The following is a 21,736-nucleotide window of genomic DNA, read 5'->3' as shown; positions in this document are numbered from 1 at the left end:
GTATCCCAATTTGTTTGGGTCACATTTTTTGAGTGGTGCAACCACTCCTATAGACAGCTATGTGTGTCCCGGCCTGGCTGGCTGTGTGTGTCCCTGGCTGTGTCCCTGGGTCCGAGCACGGAAATAGCATATTGTCACCAACAAGTGTCACTGCTGTGCAGCCTAACACAGACACATACACAGAGGCCAGGGAGGAGAGCTTGTACAGTACAGTACAGTACAGTACAGTACAGTACAGTACAGTACAGTACAGTACAGTACAGTACAGTACAGTACAGTACAGTACAGTACAGTACCACTCACTTCAGACGGGTCATTTTTACACTCCATTACGCAGCTATGTGTGTCCCTCCCTATGTATGCGTGTCCCTGTGTCTGTCCGAGCACGGACGGCTGAAACACCTCAGCAATACCACTGGATGGCACTGTTGTGCAGCGTCGCGCACACACGAGCGCAGTCGCGCACACACACATACACACACACACACAGAGGAGGAGGGCTTGTACAGTAGGCCTACAGTACGAGAAGTACAGTATAGTAGAGTTGGAAAGCAAATCGATCATTTTCAGAAAATAAAACTAAATTTCTAATTTATTTTTCAAGAGAATGTCACCAATTTAAAAAATATATCAAAGAAATTACATGAATACATTTTTAAAAAAAATGTAAGAACTAGTGAAAATAGCAGCTATTTTCACAATAGTATGGGTCAATTGAGCTAAAACATTTGGGAACCATGTGCCATATGTTTTATTAGTGGCAGCGGTGGCCGAACGGATTGCGGAGCGGTCTTGATACCGGAAGGTCGCCAGTTCGAATCAGCGGTCCGACACGTTAAAATTACCACCGCTGAAGTGCCCTTGAACAAGGCATTGAACCACTACGATGAAATGTTCTATGAGCAGGGCCTGGCTGGAAACAAGTTCTTGAGCTTAGCCCAGATACCCTGGGTATAGTAATCATTTCATTTCATTTCATATCCTATATGTTATATGCTAACGGTCGCGCAGGTTTCCAACGCCAACCTGGACGTGGTTCGCATCTTCTTCCGCATCCTGTCTCTGTTCATGATGATCTTCCTGCTGTGCCACTGGAACGGCTGCATCCAGTACTTTGTCCCCATGCTGCAGGAGTTCCCCTCGGACTGCTGGGTGCGCAACGAAAACCTCATGGTGAGCATTGGCAGCAAATTTCTATTTTAGTTTTAGTCACAGTCTCTTGAATAGTTTTCATTTAGTTTTAGTCACATTTTAGTCACCTGGAATGTTTTAGTGTTAGTCTAGTTTTAGTCGACTAAATGTCATAAGATTTTAGTCGACTAAATCTACAACTGATTTAGCCGACTAAAATGTATTTTGGTGGGCCTTGATGCCATCGTAATGACTGGTTTTACACTTGCTGAAAATAGCCATGTGAGCTTGTAGATCTGCTATTTTCAGCATGCAACCAAGTGTAAAATGACTTATACTGGATCTCTTGTCCACTAGTCCCCTTCCTAGGATTTTAGTCTAGTTTTTAGCTGTTAGTTTTAGTCGACAAAAACAACACTGATGGTGAGGAAGGCGCACTTTACTTTACACACACTTTCATCATGTGTATAGTTAGTTCCCGTAAGGCAGCGGTTCCCAAAGTGGGGGTCCGGGGACCCCCAGGGGTCCTTGAGGGATTTCCAGGGGGTCCCCAGCTAAATGATAGTTAGGAACCAAATGGACCCTTATGGGTTTGTAACTCAGAGAGGGTACAAATGGAACCAAATGTACACTCTCAGAGATAAATTAACATTGATTTTACAATATAAATTGGGCTCCCACTCCCAGAGATAGAAATGCTGTTAAAATGGGCGTCCGTAGCTTAATGCATGTCAAACTGGGGGTCCTTGAAATGAAAACGGTTGAAAGTGATTGCAGTGCTAGAGCCGTACCAATGGGGGTCCGCAGGCTAATAGATGTCAATTTGGAGGTCCTTGACCCCCATTAAAAGGTTTGGTAACCACTGCCGTAAGGCAGGGGTTCTCAACCCGTGGGTCGCGACCCCTCGGGGGTCGCCAAATTATTTTGGGGGGTCCCCAAATAAATAAAAAAAACTGAATGGCTGGAAAATGGAAATGAAGAGTTTACATATAGTACACATAGTACATGCATAGTTGCATACACCTTCCCTAATGATTATATCTGGTTCCAGTATTTATTTATGGTGTATTGTCTCTATTATTAAGGTTATTGTAGCAGTCAATTTATATTGGGGGTCGGGAGGGGCGGGGCGGGGGTCCCGAGACGTTGCCAAAGCATTTTCGGGGGTCCCCGGCCAAAAACGTTGAGAACCCCTGCCGTAAGGCATGGGGTGGGCAACTATGACGATGGAGAGGGGCCACTATATTTCCACACTCACTCCAGATGGCTACATTGCATATTACTGGCATAGCAAAAATAGCCGCTTGTAGATCTGCTATTTATGTTATTATTTGAATTGAAATCATTAATAATTTTTTTGCTATTTTTGAAATTGAGTCCTGAAAAGTAAAAGTAAAATAATACTAGTTAATAAGCTACTAAAGACTGGAGTAATTCAAGCGGGTCATGTTTGCAATTGTTTGGAATTGTAACAGCTATAATTATATCAGCATTCCGATATTAACTTGAGGGCCACATTAAACCCATTTTGGGCGGGAACCCCTTTTGGTGTTAGCATTATGTTATGCTTTAGCTATTGAAAAATAGCAGATCTACAAACTCATAGCGCGCCACCGAGTGGCGCGCTACGAGCTTGTAGGTCTGCTATTTTTGAAAAATCAAGAACCACTGACATAGAAACATAGCTTTTTCAGAAAACTGTCAGGATGTAGAAGACATTTTTAGAATCTGGTCTCAGGTCAAAATGGGGAAAGTAGGGGCTGCATGTGGGCCCTGGGCCGCCAGTTGACCATGTATGCCGTAAGGCATGAGGACAGTGGCGGTGCACCGCCGCCAGCATAGTCTTACTGAGGTTGACCATGTATGCCGTAAGGCATGGGGACAGTGGCGGTACACAGCCGCCAGCATAGTCTTACTGAGGTTAGGCCCAGTATGCCGTAAGGCATGGGGACAGTGGCGGTGCACCGCCACCAGCATAGTCCTACTGAGGTTAGGCCCAGTATGCCGTAAGGCATGGGGACAGTGGCGGTGCACCGCCACCAGCATAGTCTTACTGAGGTTAGGCCCAGTATGCCGTAAGGCATGGGGACAGTGGCGGTGCACCGCCGCCAGCATAGTCTTACTGAGGTTGACCATGTATGCCGTAAGGCATGGGGACAGTGGTGGTGCACCGCCGCCAGCATAGTCTTACTGAGGTTAGGCCCAGTATGCCGTAAGGCATGGGGACAGTGGCGGTGCACCGCCGCCACCATAGTCTTACTGAGGTTAGGCCCTGCAGGCCTGCGGTGGGATTCATAACGCACAATAAAGCGCATGAGAGATGAGAGGGAGACAGTGTAGTAGTAGTATAGCCTGGCGCAGCCACACTTCACCCGCCTCTATTGCATATGCATATGCCCCGAGGCGGATTGCCAATGCCCAGTGCAGTGGTATATTAGTATCGCAACGCGAGGCTAGTAGTAGTAGTAGGCCATAGGGGGGAAAGGCCCAGCAAAGAAACAGCCAAGGTTGGATTGAGTCCTTGACCAGGGCAAATCTCATGTGGATCCCACAATGTAGATTATAGCCACTTATGCCCTGTTTTGTATGTATATGTATGTATGCTGCGCGCTTGTGTGCACATGCATACAGTATACATACCGGTACATGCATACATACGTACGTACGTACATACGTACGTACATACGTACATACATACATACATACGTACATACATACGTACATACATACGTACATACATACATACATACGTACATACATACGTACATACATACGTACATACATACGTACATACATACATACATACGTACGTACGTACATACGTACATACATACGTACATACATACATACATACGTACATACATACATTAGGTATGCGGTCTAGTCTAACTTGGACTCAGGGGGGTGGACGCCTCTGCCTTGCATAGTCCCCAGTGAATAGGCAGGTTGCCCTTCACTGGTAACCTTACTTTGGATTTTAAATATATTAAGGTATTGTAGGCTGGGATTTTACAAAAAAGCCCCCCTTTTAAATACATACAGACATACAGACATACATACATACTTATAAGGTATGCCATCTGGTGGCTAATGAACCAAACACACATTCTCAGACGTTGAAGCAGTTTTAGAGGACCCACTTTTAGGCCAGTGCAACAGAGCATGCTTTTGCCTTTTTTAAAACCTTACCCATTTTAACCAAATACATACATACGTACATACATACATACGTACATACATACATACATACATACATACATACATACATACATACATACATACATACATACGTACATACATACGTGCATACGGTACATACATACCATTTATTTCCACCACCTATAATGACATGCATGCACAAATTACCCCACAGGGGGCGTGGGGATAAACAGCATCCTGGTATAGAATGTATGGATTTGTTATGCAATTTCTTTTTTTGCGGCAGAGTGTAATTTAAATGTTTACCCTAATTTGTCTTACTGTGTATTAATTAGCCTACTTTAAACTGTTCTCTTAGATGAGTTAGGTGACTATGTAGCAGGTCTAGTTTGGGGTTCCTTTGTTATGGTAATATGTGTTGACAGTGTTCCCTTTTCTCTATTTAATTACCTCTCATTGAAACTGCGCTGCAACATTGAATTTCGCCGAAGGGACGCAAAAGCTAATTTTGTGGCATGCAGTTGTTAATGTTTGTGAAGCAAACTGATGATGCAATCTCTCCCCACCCATGCAGAACGCCTCGGTGGGAGTGAAGTACTCGTGGGGGGTGTTTCGCGCTCTGTCTCAGATGGTTGCGTTGTCCTATGGCTCCATGGACGCACCAACAAGTAAGCCTCATTGATTTTTCCTTTCCCCGGTAATTCAATCGCTGACCTTCACAGACCAAAGTTACATGTATATTCTATCCTTTTTCCACAGAGTGCTATAGCGCTCGTTTGAAGTCCCCGTTCACACACGTAGACCATGTGGTCTAGAACTCCCTGCCTTTGGTGCAGCAAGGCAGTTTCATTCTGTTTTATTTTTTCACATAAGTCAAATCAAAGCAGTATATTATTTACAATGGAAAAAAAATCTAGCGGTGTGAAGAAAGTAGCAAAAAATATATACGTTTTATAGACGTTATACCCAGGGATGTGCTGTGGACTTTTTAACTATAGTGGGGCTACGTCGCGCTCACGAGCGATCACTAATAATTGAATATGAATTGAAATTTAATGTAGGTCTATTTATTGAGCCAAAACATTCAGCATGTCAAATTGTATTCTATTTACTTGCATAATGGGGAAACTTTCGTGTCATCATAATTATGCATTTACCTTGCAAACGTCACCTCTGTAATTTAATTTGTTCATGAATCCATCAGCCACTGTTCTCCAACTCTTTACACTAGGCCTACTTCAGACACTTTAGTAGATCGAACACGATGGACCGCCACCATTGATATGCAGATATGCATCCAAGGTCGGTCGTTCCTGTTATGTCAAGCTGTGACACTCAGCGTCGATCAGCAGGTTTTTACTGAGTTTAGCGAGGTGTGAAAACTGCGAATGGCTGTGCGGGCTTGCGTGCATCTTCAAAAACAACCAGGGTGGCTCCCCTGGATAGGATAGCCCTACCAACAGCTCACCCCTGGTTATACCTGCAGAAATCCACCCGCAAGTAGAAAGTGGTGACAACAGGTTTTGTTTGTTTGCTTTGTCTGCTTCTCAGATTACGTTGAGATGTGGATCGTGATGGTTAGCATGGTGTCTGGCTGCATGATGTACACGGTGCTGGTGGCCAACGCTACCAACATGATAGCCAACACCGACCCGGCAGCCAAAGAGTACAAGAGCAAGGTCCTAATGATGGGTGACACTTTATTAATAACGACCTCTCTCTCTACCCTTATGTGTTAAGGACTCTGAGAGCCACATTGGTAACGAGACGTTACCAAATGGACCCGTATAAGGTTCCATTTGGTTCCAGTTTGCTAGCCTGGCTAATAAGCCAGACCGAATCAGCCGTTGGCAAAAAAAACGAATTGCCTGCCGGCGGATTACGGTCTGGAGAGGCTCAATTGTACGCCCATTTCCTACACCAGAGAACTGGTGTGGCCAATCGGGACACGGTATGCAATATGGGCGGGCTTTGGTACAGTGACGTTCAATGCTTGAGACCTTTGACTGACAGTAGCTCTGACCAATTGCGTCAAAGAGAAAATGTTTGAACCCGCCCCCCGGGAAACAAGATCCATACACAGCATCTCCAGACTCAAATACCACACGACAGTGTGATTTGAGTCTGGCTTATTAGCCAGGCTACCAGTTTGCACCCTCTCAAAGTTAAATTAACACCTTTAGGGTTTTACTGTGTAAGGCGTTCACATGTCTATATGACACATTGCTTTATTTATCAATCAACTCCACTAGCAGAACACCGATGTGGTGTTTGTTATGTGTTATGTTAGGTATGATTTCAACTTTAACCTATTTAGACCTGAGGCCGATTTTAAACATATGCCTTCTAAACCTAACCTAGGGTTTCTGAAAACCTTCAAATTCCTATTCAAAACTTGAAAAATAATAATGATGTTGCTAACTAATGATACACAGAGATAGCTCCAGGATTGAAAGGTATATAACAACGTGCTGTATAGGTTGCAACAGGTCTAAATGGGTTCAGCAGAATAAGCAGTGGCACCTTGTACTTTTACTATACCATTTTATTTTAAATTTATTTTAAAGAAGACTCAAATTAAGTGTAGCTGAAACTTGGGTATAATAGAGCACAAAACGAATGCCACCACGTACATCAGGGGTTCCACATGCATTCTCTGTGTTGCTCAGCGGGCAATCTGGGAAAACAAAGGAAAAATGGAACCCTCTTTTCACGTCAATAAGGTTGAGAGACTACTCAGTGGGTAACGTGGAAGTCACGACAGAAAAATCAGTTCCATTCCACCTGCCGGGTGGCTGGAGCAAAAGGTTTCCGGCTCCAACCCCGGCTCCACCACTATACGTGTCCAAGTGTCCTTGAGCAAGACATGTACTTATCCCCTAGAATAACAGATACCCCCCCCCCCCCCCCCCCGGTGCGCTAATCACAGCCGTCTGAGCGGTTATCAGCTGTATGATGCTGTAAAATTTGATAATGTTTTTTTTGCATGAACATATTTGTTGTACATATCTGTTCGAATGGACAAAACACCAAAAACGCTTATTGTGGTCTTTTGACTGTAAATGTGTGTAGTGAGCCACATGTTGTGGGGATGGTAGCAGAGACGTGCAGAAAGATTAAAATCAATGATGAATAATAATCCAGGTTGTCTACCGTGGTGCAATCCGGCTTTGTTCTGGCGTCCGTGCTAACACAGAGCCGGGCGGGGAGGGTGCTATTTGTCACTGCATGTATTCATACGGACTGGAGTGGGGCGGCACCTGTCAGCAGGTGGTGTAGTGTCGGGGGGGAGGAGAAGGACAAATTCGGCTCTACGTCCTCCCAGTGGAGGCTCCTCACTGGCACTGGCAGGAGAGCCAGCTAGGATACAACAGCAGTGACAATACAGACATGTGTGTGGGGAGGAATTAACTGGCATAACGACTAATTGAGGAGAATTAGGGGGTAAAAATAATTCGCTACTCTAAATTAAATAGATAGATGGATAGATGGATTTATGGCTAGATAGATGGATGGTTAGGGATGAGGTCCAGCTGCTATGCAGCCTGAAGCTCTTTATGGAGGATGTGAAAATTCTCCCTTTCCCACGTGCCTGTCCATATGAGCGAGACTCTAGTCTAGTTTGTCGGCTAAATAAAATACACAGTATTTTCTCAGAGTTACATGCAGGCGTAGAAAGAAATATGTGTGTGTCAGCAGCAAGCTTAATTCATTCATAAATCGCGTGACGTTATCAATTGTCAGTGACATTCTGCTGACAACGTACAAGTGCTGTCAGACGTTTCGAAGAAATATGACGTCCCTCGTCCTCTTTATCTGAAGAGAACCGTGTCAACATCAACTGAACAGGGCACAGAGAGTGAAAATACCGTGACAAAATAAATTGCAAGAAAAGCAAGCCAGTGTTCAAGTTTCAAGACTCAATAATTCATATATGATATCCATTTCAATGAAACATTGATTGGAATTTCTCTTGGCGTGTGCTCTGCTCGGAGTAGACAAAACAAAACAATACAATACATATACGTCAGCATAAACATATAGATATATAACACCAGTAGGACGCCCTGAGGGCGAGACACCCTAAAGGGAGAGGTCGCACTGAAACAACAGAGCTTCTTAATACGGCACAGTTGAGAAGCAGGAGTTAAACTGTTCATCTGGTGTCAGTGAGGTCAGAGATGTAGATTTGCTGGCCGTCTCCATATATGCAGATCTAGTATGTCAAACCATGTATGGCTATCCAGGGTTTGATGAGGTCAGTGTCGTGATCTTCATATATGGAGATCCAGGTGATGATAGTCAGCTCCACATATGGAGATCCATGTGTTGTACCAACTTGGTTATTAGTGTCATTAGTGTGACTCGTGTCACAGCAACCACACTGGTTATCATGAGACTGTCACAACATGGCCATATATTGACATTCCCATATATGGGATTAATATTGATTACATCAGGGAGCTCCATATATGCGCATACCAGGGATTGTATTATTAGGGCATCGTCTGGGAGTGCCCATATATGGACCTGTTTTTCCCCTCTTTTTTTCTTTTTTTGAATTGACATTTTCAGGCCTGAAACAACAGAGCTTCTTAATAAGGAACAGTTGAGAAGCAGGAGTAAAGGTCATTACACACTGGCGAATTAGCGACGCGAATTAAAAATTCGACACCGGAGCGAACACCGGAGCGAACAAATAAAGAGCGAAAACGGTCGCATTTTCGCACATTCGCACATTCGCCACTGATGTGGAAGCTTGCATTGACTTCAATTGGTTTAAAAAAAAGGCGAATTATTCGCACGAATAATTCGCGTCGCTAATTCGCCAGTGTGTAATGACCTTTAAACTGTTAATCTGGTGTCAGTGAGGTCAGAGATGTAGATTTGCTGGCCGGCTCCATATATGCAGATGTAGGCATAACAGGGATGTAAGCGTGACGTCACGAGGCGTAATGGACTGGCAACCATATATGGAGGGAGGCGTGATCGACCGAACGACTGACGGGTTTTGCATGTTGGCATAGTAATCTGAGACCTTCGGTCGCAAAAATACTCCAAGAATAGCTACTCCAAGAAGAGAACGAAAGTAATACAGTAATACACCAGACTCTTCTGAGTTCTGAACGCAAAGCAATCGTTTCTACATCATTCCGGGCAGCGCAGCCCCCGCGCCTCCGCCTCCTGCGTGTGTGTGTATTCTCAACACACACACACACACACACACACACACACACACACACACACACACACACACACACACACACACACACAGATCAGACTCACACACGCACACACACAGTTCAGAATCACACACACACACACACACACACACACACACACACACACACACACACACACAGTTCAGAATCACACACTCGCACACACGCACGCGACACAGTTTTGGTAAGGAATGAAAATAATATAATAATTTGGCCAGCATCACTTTGGCTAAAACACTGAATTATGAAAAGGACCGCAATGAGAAAAAGCTGGCTCCAAGTCCCATTTGTTGAAGAGAGATTATGCTTAAGAAGATATTATATTGTTATGCTTAATTACATCGCTTTGGCTAAAACGCTGAATCCCACTAATAAAGTAGGCTACTGTATGTACAGGCATTCATAACTACAGACATTAATATAGGCTACCGCATAGGATTGTACAATTATATAGCCTACATTTAACAAACAAGCTTGATTGACATTTGTAAATGGGTCAATACAAAAACTGCTACCAGGATAAAACCAGAAAAAGCACTAAGACTTAATTGTTTACATCAGGTATAAAGGGGAAAAAAACGTGACAGACGTGTATGGAAAAAGGAGCAGAAGAACGCGGGGGGTACGCTGCCCGGAGTGATGTAGAAACGAGTGCTTGGCGTTCTGAACGGTGGGTGCGCTGCCCGGAGTAGAAACGAGTGCTTGGCGTTCTGAACGCCATGCAGACCCAGAACACTCAGTAATCTGCTCAAAGCAGCGTGGCACTATTACCTTGTTACCTTCGTCTTCTCTGAAATGCCTTCGGATCGGCCAGCCGAGAAGAGTTCAGACGTTGATTGGAGCTATTTTGAAGTATAATAGCCGCCCACCCCCCATCTCGCTATTAACACGGCTATAAATAGGAATCAACCATCCCTATATAATATATGCAAGCCAAAGGATCCTTATCCAAGCATTCACTACAAATGTGACTGTGTCAGTGCATGGTGGAAATTACATTTGACAGCTGTAGTTACTAGTTACTTTATAGATTTGAATTAATATTACAAAACAATATAAACATACATTACCCTCTTCAGCCCTACATACATTTCGGCCATTTGAAATAGCCGATCTACAAGCTCACAATGCGTCGCCTTGTGAGCTTGTAGATATGCTATTTTCTTTTTCTTTTTTAAATTTACGTTTTATTGAATTTTAATCAAACATACATGTAAACGAAACGACTGACAATTGACAATACATACAACCCAAAACAAGACAATATACGTACAATACACACAAGGGGAGATATCTGCCTCTCTTCTCTATTGATGATCATTCATAATACATAAGTACCTCAAACAGGTGCATATACAGGTTAAACAGGTTTAACTGAATTTATACAAAATCAGGTCTTATGGTAGAAACATGAGTAATCCATCTAAACCAGTTATCTGTGAAGACTTCAACTTGACCTCTAAAGCTGAATGTAATTATCTCCATAATAAATATACTATAGATTAAATCAATCCATTCATTTATATTTGGTATAACATTTGTAAGCCACTTTTTTGTTAAGGCTTTTTTGGATGCCACCAGCAATACCCTCAGTAGATACTGATCCTGCTTTGCAAATTGAAGTCCTTCCAGATCTGCAAGATACATGGTTTTAAAATCAAAAGGAATGTCAACACCAAAAACTGCTTCCAGGACACTGTGTACACTTCTCCAAAATGGAACCACAGAAGGGCAACTCCAGAAAACATGAAAATGATTCGCCAATGTTTCCCCACAGAGTCTCCGATATGCTATTTTCAAAAGATTTGTATACATTTGAAAACTTGAAATGAGACAATGTGCATACTGCATAAAGAGTACTTTGTACTTTTGGCACATTTTGATTCCAATACTTTTGTACTTTTACTCCGGTAAATGTTGAATTCCGGACCTTTGCTTCATGCAACCAGTAGTGATGCTTTTGCTCGTGAAACAAAATGTATGTACTTTATCCATCAACTGACTTTATGTCAGGGAAGGTCGCCTCGCGTGACACCACTCACAACAGCCATACGTTTCTCCACAGGTGAGCCGACTGGAACACTATATGACCTTTATGAAGCTGCCGCCAGAACTGCAGCTTCGCATCAGCAAGTACTACCAGTTCCGCTACGGAGGGAAATGGTTCGACGAGAAGGAGGTTATGGACACTGTCTCCTCTGCATTGAAAGAGGTACACATACTCTCTCTCTCTCTCTCTTTCTCTCTCTCTCTCTCTCTCTCTCGGTGCACGCCGCTCCAATGAAGGGCTGTGTGTCTCTCTCTATGTCTGTCTGTTTAGAGTACGACCTATTGACCCCTGCATTCGGGTCACACACTGTTGAGCTGCTCACTGAGCAGTCAGCTAATTGGGGTCGCATTCAGGTCACACACGCACACACACACACAAGCCTGCACCGCTCAGTTCACATGTGTGCGTGCGTGCGTGCGCGCACAGGTTTTTTTTTGCGGTGCCAAACCGTTCCAATGAGTGACCGTGTGTGTGTGTATGTATGTATGTCTGTTTAGAGTACGACCCATTGACCCCTGCAGCTGATTGGGGTCGCATTCGGGTCACACACTGTTGAGCAGCCTAAAAGCAGCCAGCGCAGCCTGGGGTGTTGCTGAACAGCCTGCACTGCTCAGTTCACACGAGTGTGATTCTTTTAAGTAGTAGCCAATTTTCTTTTACACCTTACTTGTCCACATTTAGTCGTTAATTCCTCCCACTGCTCGCTCCAGGGCTGTTGTACCCTACTGGCTCACTCACCCCACCAGTGAGGAGCCACTGGTCAGAAACAAATCAGAATAAAAATGTCCACCGGAGGACAATATGTTGAACATTTTATTAATCTATATTAACTCGTATTCAGTATTATGACTTTAGAACAATGAGATCAGGGTCTACTCCATATGGGGATTGAGACATTGCGGACGTACAGAGATTCCACCCAATTATAGTAGTACTGTTTTATTGTTATTCCTGTTTGGTTGGATTCATTTGAATCGTTATGTTTTGCCAGTACGTACAGTGCAGACCTATATACTTTGTTGTCAATGTCATACCGTTACCGTGTACTCTCTCTCTCTCTGTGTGTGGGTGCGTGCGTGCGTGCGTGCGTGCGTGCGTGCCTTTGTGTTTCAGCAACTCCTGTCAGTGTTATGCCTCCGCCTCCTGGAGAAGGTTCCGTTCTTCCAGAACAGGGACCCAACGTTCCTCAACGTCGTCCTCCACAAGATGGAGTACAACATGTACCAGCAGAATGACGTCATCGTCCACCAGAACGCGCCCGGAGACCGCATGTACTTCATAGACCACGGACAGGTCTGCATGGAGGCCACCATCGAGAAGGAGCTGTGTGACGGAGAATACTTTGGAGGTAACCACTAACTAAGTTATTAGTACATTTACTCAAGTACTGTACTAGGAGGACAATTATTATTATTTATTTTCAAGTCATGTTTTAGGTTGTTATTAGAGAGTGTTGAATTTTTTTCATTTGTATTGCTGCTTTCTTTCGTTTTAACGATTTTAGCTATTTTTGACAGGAGGGCGGGGGCATTCGAATATGTGGTTAACACCATGGAGGCCCAGGGCGGAGATCTCCGTCAAGTTCAAGGTCATGGTCAAGTGCCCAAGGCGGAGATTGATAAATAGGACGGAGATTAATGATATCAAAACCGATCGCATCGCTCCACAGCCTAGGAGCGCTTGTTGCCCAATCCTCGATGACGCGCAAGAGTGACACGTCATCGAAAATGTTCCCTGTCTGTTTAGCTGACGAAAATGAAAATCTTAAAACGTTCATAACTCCCGATCTAAATCATCCCGTCTAATTCTGAAAAAAGATCCTGTGTTTGACGGCCTTCCGCGGTCCAGTCGCTAGTCGCGATAGATTTATTCTTACCTCCCGTTGTTGTCGATCGACTCTAGAGTGGTGTGGCTATTGTTAGCTGCTACACAGACATTCACAACAACTTCCGGTGCGCCGGTAAAAGTGGTCCGGGCGCTATAAATGATGGGCCTTTTTTTCTTTTTTACAATTTTTCATGGCCATTTCTTTATTATTATTTACTATAGTCCTACTAGACCCCAGGCAATTAGATCTGACCACAAAAGATCACAGGATCTATTGAATGTGAAGGGGGAGGTGACAAACTCACAGTATGGCAGCCCCCTAGTACCCCCCCTTCACATTCAGTATAGCGCGTGATCTTTTGTGGCCAGGTGTAATTTCCTATGGTCTAGTAGCACTGTGGTAAATAACAATAGTGGTGCCAAAAGTAATCGATTCAGCAATGCATCGCGATTCGGCCGTGCATAGCAATGCAATGAAATGCAGCGATGTTACCGGGGTTGACCAGGGTCTCTAATATATTATACTTCCTCCTCTTCTTTCTTTCACAGAAAATAGCCAATCCAATAGCTCATTGTGAGCTTGTAGATTGGCTATTCTTTCTCACTGAATGTCCGCCTCAGAAGAGAGACGCTGGGGTTCATGTGGTTAAAGTGGGTAATAGTTAGACCTTGAAATGAAAGATGCGCGCCGGGCTCTAGTCCCACTCGGTGGTGGGAGAACAAAGTTAAAATATCTCCTTTATTAATGGACCACTTCAGAAAGGTTCAAATGTTGCCTATCTATTTAAAGAGTTTTTGGAGTTTCTTCAAGGTTAAGGACAAAACCTTTCTTCAAGGTTTAGCCCACATGCACTTGCTGTATAATTTTCGGCTGACATATCTTTTTTTTACCTGGTCTGGCAGAAAACCTTATGAGGACCAGGGATTGTGGGGTTTGTTATGAGTTGGTCTTCTTAATCAATTTGAACATTATGGTTAAGTAACACTAACACTAAGAGGCTTCTTGAACAGGTTCCAAACAAAGCTATTATAGTTTTTCATTTTTCATTCGTTTACATTTTTTTAATTTAGTTTTTACCTTTGTGTGCAATTTGAGTTTTCATTATTATTATAAAAAAATATGGTTTAGTTTTAGTTTAGTTTAGTTTGTTTACGCTCACAGTGCATCGCTATGCGACCCGTTGTGATGAGCTTGCAGATCTGCTTTTTGTCAGACTGAAACTAACTCACCACTTTTCAACCTATCTTTATATAATTGGTCCTCACTAATGTTCATGATAAAATAGCACAATTCTTTTCTACTCAGTCTGTGTCTCATAGGAGGGCTGTGGGCAGTTCAGAAACCAGTCTGTGTCTCATAGGAGGGCTGTGGGCAGTTCAGAAACCAGTCTGTGTCTCATAGGAGGGGCTGTGGGCAGTTCAGAAACCAGTCTGTCTCATAGGAGGGCTGTGGGCAGTTCAGAAACCCGTCCACCAGTGACATCATCGATGGGGAATCCAAGCTACTAGAAACTGCAGGCTTTCTATTCCTGGAAAGTTACCATGCTATAGAGAGTCGCAGTCCCGCCCCCTCGAGAGACCCGGAAAAGAAATCCCCGTTCATTTTTCTCATAGACTTTTCAGAAAGTATTTACTTAAAGACGTTTACTTGTGTCGTGACAAATCATGACAATAACACTTTTTTGTTGTTTTTCTTCTTTGTAATTATTTGTTTGGTCCAAAATATTGTGTTTGTTGTCATGATTTGTCACGACTCGAGTTGGCTTCGTACAACGCTTAAAAGGTCTTCAAATAAATACTTTTTGAAATGTCTATGGGAAAATGCATTGGGATTAATTTCCTGGGCCTGGCGTCGTCATGAAAGAGGGCGGGACTGCGACGCTCTATAGCGGAAGCCATTGTTCTCGCGATAATACAAATCTAAATATAAAAAAATAAATCTGCCTAACGATGATGTCACTAGAAGATGGGTGGGTTTCTGAACCGCCCACAGCCCATGAGACACAGACCCAGTAGAAACGAATTGTGCTATTTTATCATGAACAGAATAGTTTTATTTCAGTTAACTAAAATGTTAAATGCCAATTATAGTTTTATAGCTTAACTATCATAACCCTGGTTCCGAATCATCCCTCCCGTTTAGGATTTAATCTCCCATGTGATTAAGCTCATCACTGCATCACTAGTCGCACAATTGGCAGTGGTGGAAAGTAACTAAGTAAATTTACTCAAGTACTGTACTTAAGTACAGTTACTTACTCCACTACATCTCAGAGGCACATATTGTACTTTTACTCCACTACAATTATTTTAAATTATTATTATTTTGTTTATTATTACAAAACTTACATGAAAACTTTGAAATGGGAGTATGTGACATTATGTATAATGAGTTATTTTACTTTTGGTACTTACCAATACTTCCATACTTTTACTCAAGCACATTTTGATTACAAGACTTTTACTTGTAACATGAGTATTTCACCTTTTCGGTGGTGAGGTGACTAGACCACCGAACTACAACATGACGTCACGGTGAAGAGCAAACCACCGCCACCGCCCCAGCCCTTCTCTCTGTTTTTACTCACCACCGTTCAACGTTATTTCAGCTCCGGTGGTCACCTCACCACCGGAGCAGTGGTCACCTCACCACCGGAGCAGTGGTCACCTCACCACCGGAGCAGTGGTCACCTCACCACCGGAGCAGTGGTCACCTCACCACCGGAGCAGTGGTCACCTCACCACCGGAGCAGTGGTCACCTCACCACCGGAGCAGTGGTCACCTCACCACCGGAGCAGTGGTCACCTCACCACCGGAGCAGTGGTCACCTCACCACCGAAGATCCAGACTATGAATGAGTCTTTAGCCTCCCGCAGCCTGTGTGATTTCTGCATGGCAGTGTTATTCCTCCACAGCCTGTGTGAACTGATTTCTGGTCTAGAGGCAAAAACAGCCGATGGATCCTATTGGTTCACCGATCTGAGCGCCCTCCTCCTCCTCCCCACTGACGTCAACAAATTTGGAGCGACGCCTCTCTGCTCTGTTATTGTTTAGCGAAATACAAGTTGGCTACGTTCTGCACCATATACCATATACATCTGGCCACAGTGCGAGTTAGGGTTTGAGTTAATCAGTTCTCTCCCCTTCCCTTCCCTTCCCTTCCCATCTCTTCCAGACATGTGCATGCTGACCAGGACCAGACATACGGCCACAATGCGAGCGCTGACCGACTGCCAGTGCTACTCCCTGTCCTGGGACGGCCTGCAAGACTCTCTGGAGTACTTCACAGATATCAGGAGCGACCTGGAGAAGTTGACCCTACACGAGGAGGACGATCACTTGACGATATGTTAGTTAGAACCATGGTTCCCAAAGTGGGGTCCGGGGACCCCCAGGGGTCCTTGAGGGAGTTCCAGGGGGTCCCCATCTGTATGATATTTTGGAACCAAATGGACCTGTAACGCCAGGGCTCCACCGGACGCGTTGCGTCTCCGTCGCGTCGCGTCAAAAAACGCACCGGTTCAATTTTAATGCACGCGTCGCGTCTCCGTCAACGCGGGCTGTGTAGCCACCCTTCATTGATTAAAAAGGGAACATTCCCTGACGGTGACGGAGACGCGACGCTGACGCGCCCGGTGGAGCCCGGCCGTAATGGTCTGTAACTCTGAGAGTGTACAAATGGAACCATTCGTACACTCTGAGTTAAATTACCATTGATTTAACAATACAAATTGGGGTCTCAATAGAGATAGAAAGGCCATTAAATGGGGGTCCGTAGCCTATTGCATGTCAAACTGGGGGTCCTTGAAATGAAAATGGTTGAGAATCACTGCTAGAGCCGTAAAGATCTTCTCTTATGGGGGTTTTCAAATGGGGGTCTAATTAGTGTCAATTTGGGGGTCCTTGACGTGAAAAGGTTTGGGAACCACTTCCCTGGAGTACAGGGACCCAAAAGAAAAATCTGATGTCTCCTCCGCGGGACCCAAACTAACAAATGTATTGCCTGGAATTTCTTAGATTTTTCATTGATTTCTTCTTGAAATTACTGAGAAGTGAATTTTGTTTTTAATTCATGATTTTATTTATTTATTTATTTTGCTTGTCAAGGACCCCCAAATTGACACTAATTAACCCCATTTGAAAAGGTATGCCAGGGACCCCCATAAGAGAAGAGAGTTTTACGGCTCTAGCAGTGATTCTCAACCTGTTTAATTTCAAGGACCCCCTTTGACATGCATTAGTCTATGGACCCCCATTTTAATGGAACCAGATGGACCCTAACGGGTCCTTTTGGTTCAAATTGTACACTCGCTGAGTTACAGACCCATAAGGGTCCGTTTTGGTTCCAAACTATCAATTAGCTGGGGACCCCCCGGGACTCCCTCAAGGACCCCTGAAGGTCCCCGGACCACACTTTGGGAACCACTTATCTACTGTATTATTGTAACGAATCGGGAGGACAATAAAGCTGTGTGGGGCCAAGAACATTGGCCCCCAACGTTGTACCATTTAATGGCGGACAATATAGAGTACTGAAGTCCTGGCGTCACTCTCGCTACCCCTGGGTCACAGTCAGAAGTATATTTTTTCAGACCACTGGTTGAAAACCATTGAAATAGGACATGCATTCAAGGACACTTTGAGACCCACTGGTGTAGCAGAGTCATGTTTCCAGTGAGCCAACATGCACAAAAGCAGCACCCTGACAGTACGTTTTAACATCGGGGCGAACAGCGGCGAGTCTGGGCGACACAAATCTCCCAGTGGGCGTTCCTGCTGTCATTAGCTATGTATGTGGAGGGTAAACAAAGAAACACATGAATTTGATTGGCTATATCGCCGGACGATGTCGTCCGAAGATATATATATATAAATACTTTCATGTTTTCGGGCGATGTTCCTCCGCCTCCGACTCTTTGACTATCGCCTCTTCGCCTGCTATACCGCCAGCAGTTGCCGGGTCCCGTAGACAAATAAAATATGCAAGGCTGTCACCCGCTGTTAGAACGTACTGTGACTTCATTAATATCAGCGCTAACACCTGTGAGGGAAGCGGAGAAGGGCCCCTGAAGTACTTTGGGAAGAGTTATTCTGTGTGCATAGAGCCTGTTGGACATCCGTTAGGATATATTATTAATATATAAGAACTGTGTTACAAAAATAAGGTATGTGACTCTGTGTCGTTTATTTTCTTACTCTTTGGATAAATTATAGTAGGCGCCGATTTGTTTACTTTTGGAACACATGCAGTTCTTATATGACGCGATCTTAGATGACCCTATGGGATTTTCAATAGAATAAATTACTCCGTGACCCAAAGGGGATAGCAGCCTCTATAGCGGTAGCGACGTCAGACTTCGGTTCTCTATAGTTGTGTGTCACACCGCAGATATATTAGCCTAGAGATGCTACTAATATAACAATCTTATATATCACACAAAATACATACTAATCCTATAGCGACGCTGTCTAAGACCACGGGCTAGCACATTTACCTACAGTATATATTGTACAGAATGAGCCGGACAATAACGTTATACAAGTACCATGGATGTTGCACAGAAATTACATGGACACTGAGCTTGTATAAGACGTATGGGCATTATTCGGTAGTGTCTAATTGTACAAAAGGTATGTTAAGACTGTATAGATTACCCTGACAAATACCAAATGTACAGAATACGACAATAAAGTTATATGAGACTGTCTGTCTGTCTGTCTGTCTGTCTGTCTGCCTGCCTGCCTGCCTGCCTGCCTGCCTGCCTGTCTGTCTGTCTGTCTGTCTGTCTGTCTGTCTGCCTGCCTGCCTGCCTGCCTGCCTGTATAGGACATGCATTCATGAACACAGAGAGATGTTGAGAGAAGGTATTGCAGATGACAGTCCGATGACACATCTGTTACAATGTTCGTTGCATGAGAACGATTCAGGTGATTTGGACTGTTAACTGAACATTATTCATCACAGTTAATCTCGCAAAAAAAAAGAGTATTGTTTTTTCTAAAATTACATTTTATTTGATGCAATGTTTATTTGACCTTTATAGAATAACCTGGAGGTAAATACCACATAAAGACAACAGCAATTGTTGATACATTGATACCTGTGATAAGAAATACAGCTTTGTAAGCTTGAGTTGAATATGAAAGATGGCTTCCTGGAGAGTGGAGGGGAGGTATATTCACACATAATGACACTGTACACAGTAAAAACCTAACCTTAGATGTATTTGTAACCAAATGGAGCCTTAGTGGGCCATTTGTACAATCTCACAGTTGAGCTGTACTACTGTGTGTAACTTTACAGAGTATGTACATACAATATAATAACTTATACAATTGGGGTGGTTGTATATGGTCTCCTTGCTCTTCTATTGAGACATTTAGTGTGTTCTGGTTTGACACGACTGGTTGACAAGTGTTACTTGCCTGAAGGACAAATTTAAATTCCTCAGCTGAACAATTCAGCACTTAGACACAGTAGACCAGAGTTCAAGTGCGGGGCAGGACCTAAAGGTTACGTAATGCTTTTTAACACGGAGGATTTTAGTCTGTACCTACTGCGAAAACAACTGCTGAGTGCTGACCTCACTATTTCCTCATCCAGCCAGTCCATGCCAGTCTTAGTACAGGAAATCTATGGAAAATACAGGATCAACCTCTAACTAATTGCAAAAAAAACGAACTCAGCTGATTTTGCATCTTCAATATATCCTGAATAACAGAAACAAAGTTGCCTGGAATTGTCTGAGGGGAAAGTGTTGAAAATAGCCTGTACAGTATGGCCACCATTGACATCCTAGTATAAGGTAATATTTTCTAGATTTCCTTATGCTTTAAGTAGCATGTGACATATCAAACTAGGGGGTTTTCATGATGCTGAATCCATTCCAAGCATTAGTTTTGCATAAAAACACTCATTGGGCTAAATTTGGCCATAGCAACTTGCCCAAATGTGCTGACCTCATGACATTTTGGCAAGTTGCTATGGCCAAATTTAGCCCAATGAGTGTTTTTATGCAAAACTAATGCTTGGAATGGCTTCAGCATCATGACAACAACCTAGTTTGATATGTCACATGCTACTTAAAGCATAAGGAAATTTAGAAAATATTGCCTTATAATAGGATGTCAATGGTGGCCATACTGTACTGTACAGGCCATTTTCAACACTTTCCCCTAAGACAATTCCAGGCAACTTTCTTTCTGTTATTCAGGATATATTGAAGATGCAAAATCAGTTGAGTTTGGTTTTTTTGCAATTAGTTAGAGGTCAAATTACATTATTACTGGACTATCTCTCTCATCATCTCTTTCCCTCACTTTCTCTAGTCTTACTTTTCTTTCTTTCACCTCTCTCCAGTGGTGGAAAAGTACATATCTTTTTTACTTAACACATTCCCTCCCGTTACCACAGGCAGTAACGTGAGGCTAGTGCCAGAGAAATGCACGACATAAGCAAAGAAGAAGAGCCATCATCTGGCCGACCCGGAGGCGATTGCCCTCCATTGTCGCGCCAGGCTCGCTCACGGCCATGATCTGCCGCTCGAACTATTATTATGCATAGCGCGACCTTGAATTAATGTTTTACTAAGATCTAAACATGGTCCTTTATCTCAATCTGAGCCCTAAAATGCTTTAGATCGTGTGCGTGCGAGTGCACAAGGAGATTTTGGATATTCGATGACTAGTACACACCATAGGAGCCACCAGAGGCTAAAAAAGGTAAATAAAATACTATTAATTCTGGATTAAATTACATTAAACAAACCCGAGATTTCTCGTGTTGGCAAAGGAGGTTGCAAGCATGAATCCTGAGAAATCCCGGGATTGGCATACATTCGGTTAAGTAAAAATATCAATACTGCAATGTCATGTGCTTGTACTTGTACAGGTAGTATAGGATACCTCCCTCCCTCTCTCTCTCTCTCTCTCCTATCCAAACACACAGACGGTCCCCGAGGCCAGGCGGTGTTTGTATTCGTACAGGTAGTAGGAGGCCTGGGGGAAGTTGCACCTCATCTCCATGCGTCCGGGCACCACGTGCACGGCCACGCCGGGCCTCAGGCCCTCGCGCAGCTTGCGCTGCATGCGCGCGGCCAGGTAGCGGCGCGCCCGGCCCGGGTCCTCCTCGATGGAGGCGTACACCTCGGGCGGCGGGTTGGGGATCTTCCACTCCAGGTCCACGATGAGCTGGTGGATGCGGCTCTTGTCCAGCGAGGTGGGCGTGTCCCGGTAGCACGCCACCACGTGGGGGCTGGGCGGCTCCGACGCCACCGACAGGAAGTGGTGCGTGGTGGTCGGCGGCGGCGGTGCGGGAGCGGTGGCAGCATCGTCGGCCTCGCCTTC

General features: G+C 44.1%; 1 protein-coding gene across 1 annotated transcript in view; it reads left to right on the top strand.

Moving 5' to 3' along the window:
- The window catches only part of hcn5 (hyperpolarization activated cyclic nucleotide-gated potassium channel 5), a gene marked incomplete at its 5' end in the record, with an annotated part of 29,884 nt that extends 10,796 nt beyond the window's left edge, over positions 1 to 19,088 (top strand). The window contains 7 exons of the mRNA XM_079517804.1: positions 1,012 to 1,173; positions 4,865 to 4,958; positions 5,842 to 5,969; positions 11,578 to 11,724; positions 12,676 to 12,910; positions 16,566 to 16,755; positions 17,790 to 19,088. Of these exons, the coding sequence (XP_079373930.1) occupies positions 1,012 to 1,173; positions 4,865 to 4,958; positions 5,842 to 5,969; positions 11,578 to 11,724; positions 12,676 to 12,910; positions 16,566 to 16,744 (945 nt within the window). The 3' untranslated portion in view covers positions 16,745 to 16,755; positions 17,790 to 19,088. The remainder of the gene's footprint in view (positions 1 to 1,011; positions 1,174 to 4,864; positions 4,959 to 5,841; positions 5,970 to 11,577; positions 11,725 to 12,675; positions 12,911 to 16,565; positions 16,756 to 17,789) is intronic.
- Positions 19,089 to 21,736: the final 2,648 nt, after the last annotated feature.

Source organism: Electrona antarctica (genome assembly GCF_951216825.1).
Source record: "Electrona antarctica genome assembly, chromosome: 13".
Lineage (NCBI taxonomy): Eukaryota > Metazoa > Chordata > Actinopteri > Myctophiformes > Myctophidae > Electrona > Electrona antarctica.
The sequence above is the reverse complement of the archived record's forward strand: the minus strand, read 5'-3'. Positions and strand labels throughout refer to the sequence as shown.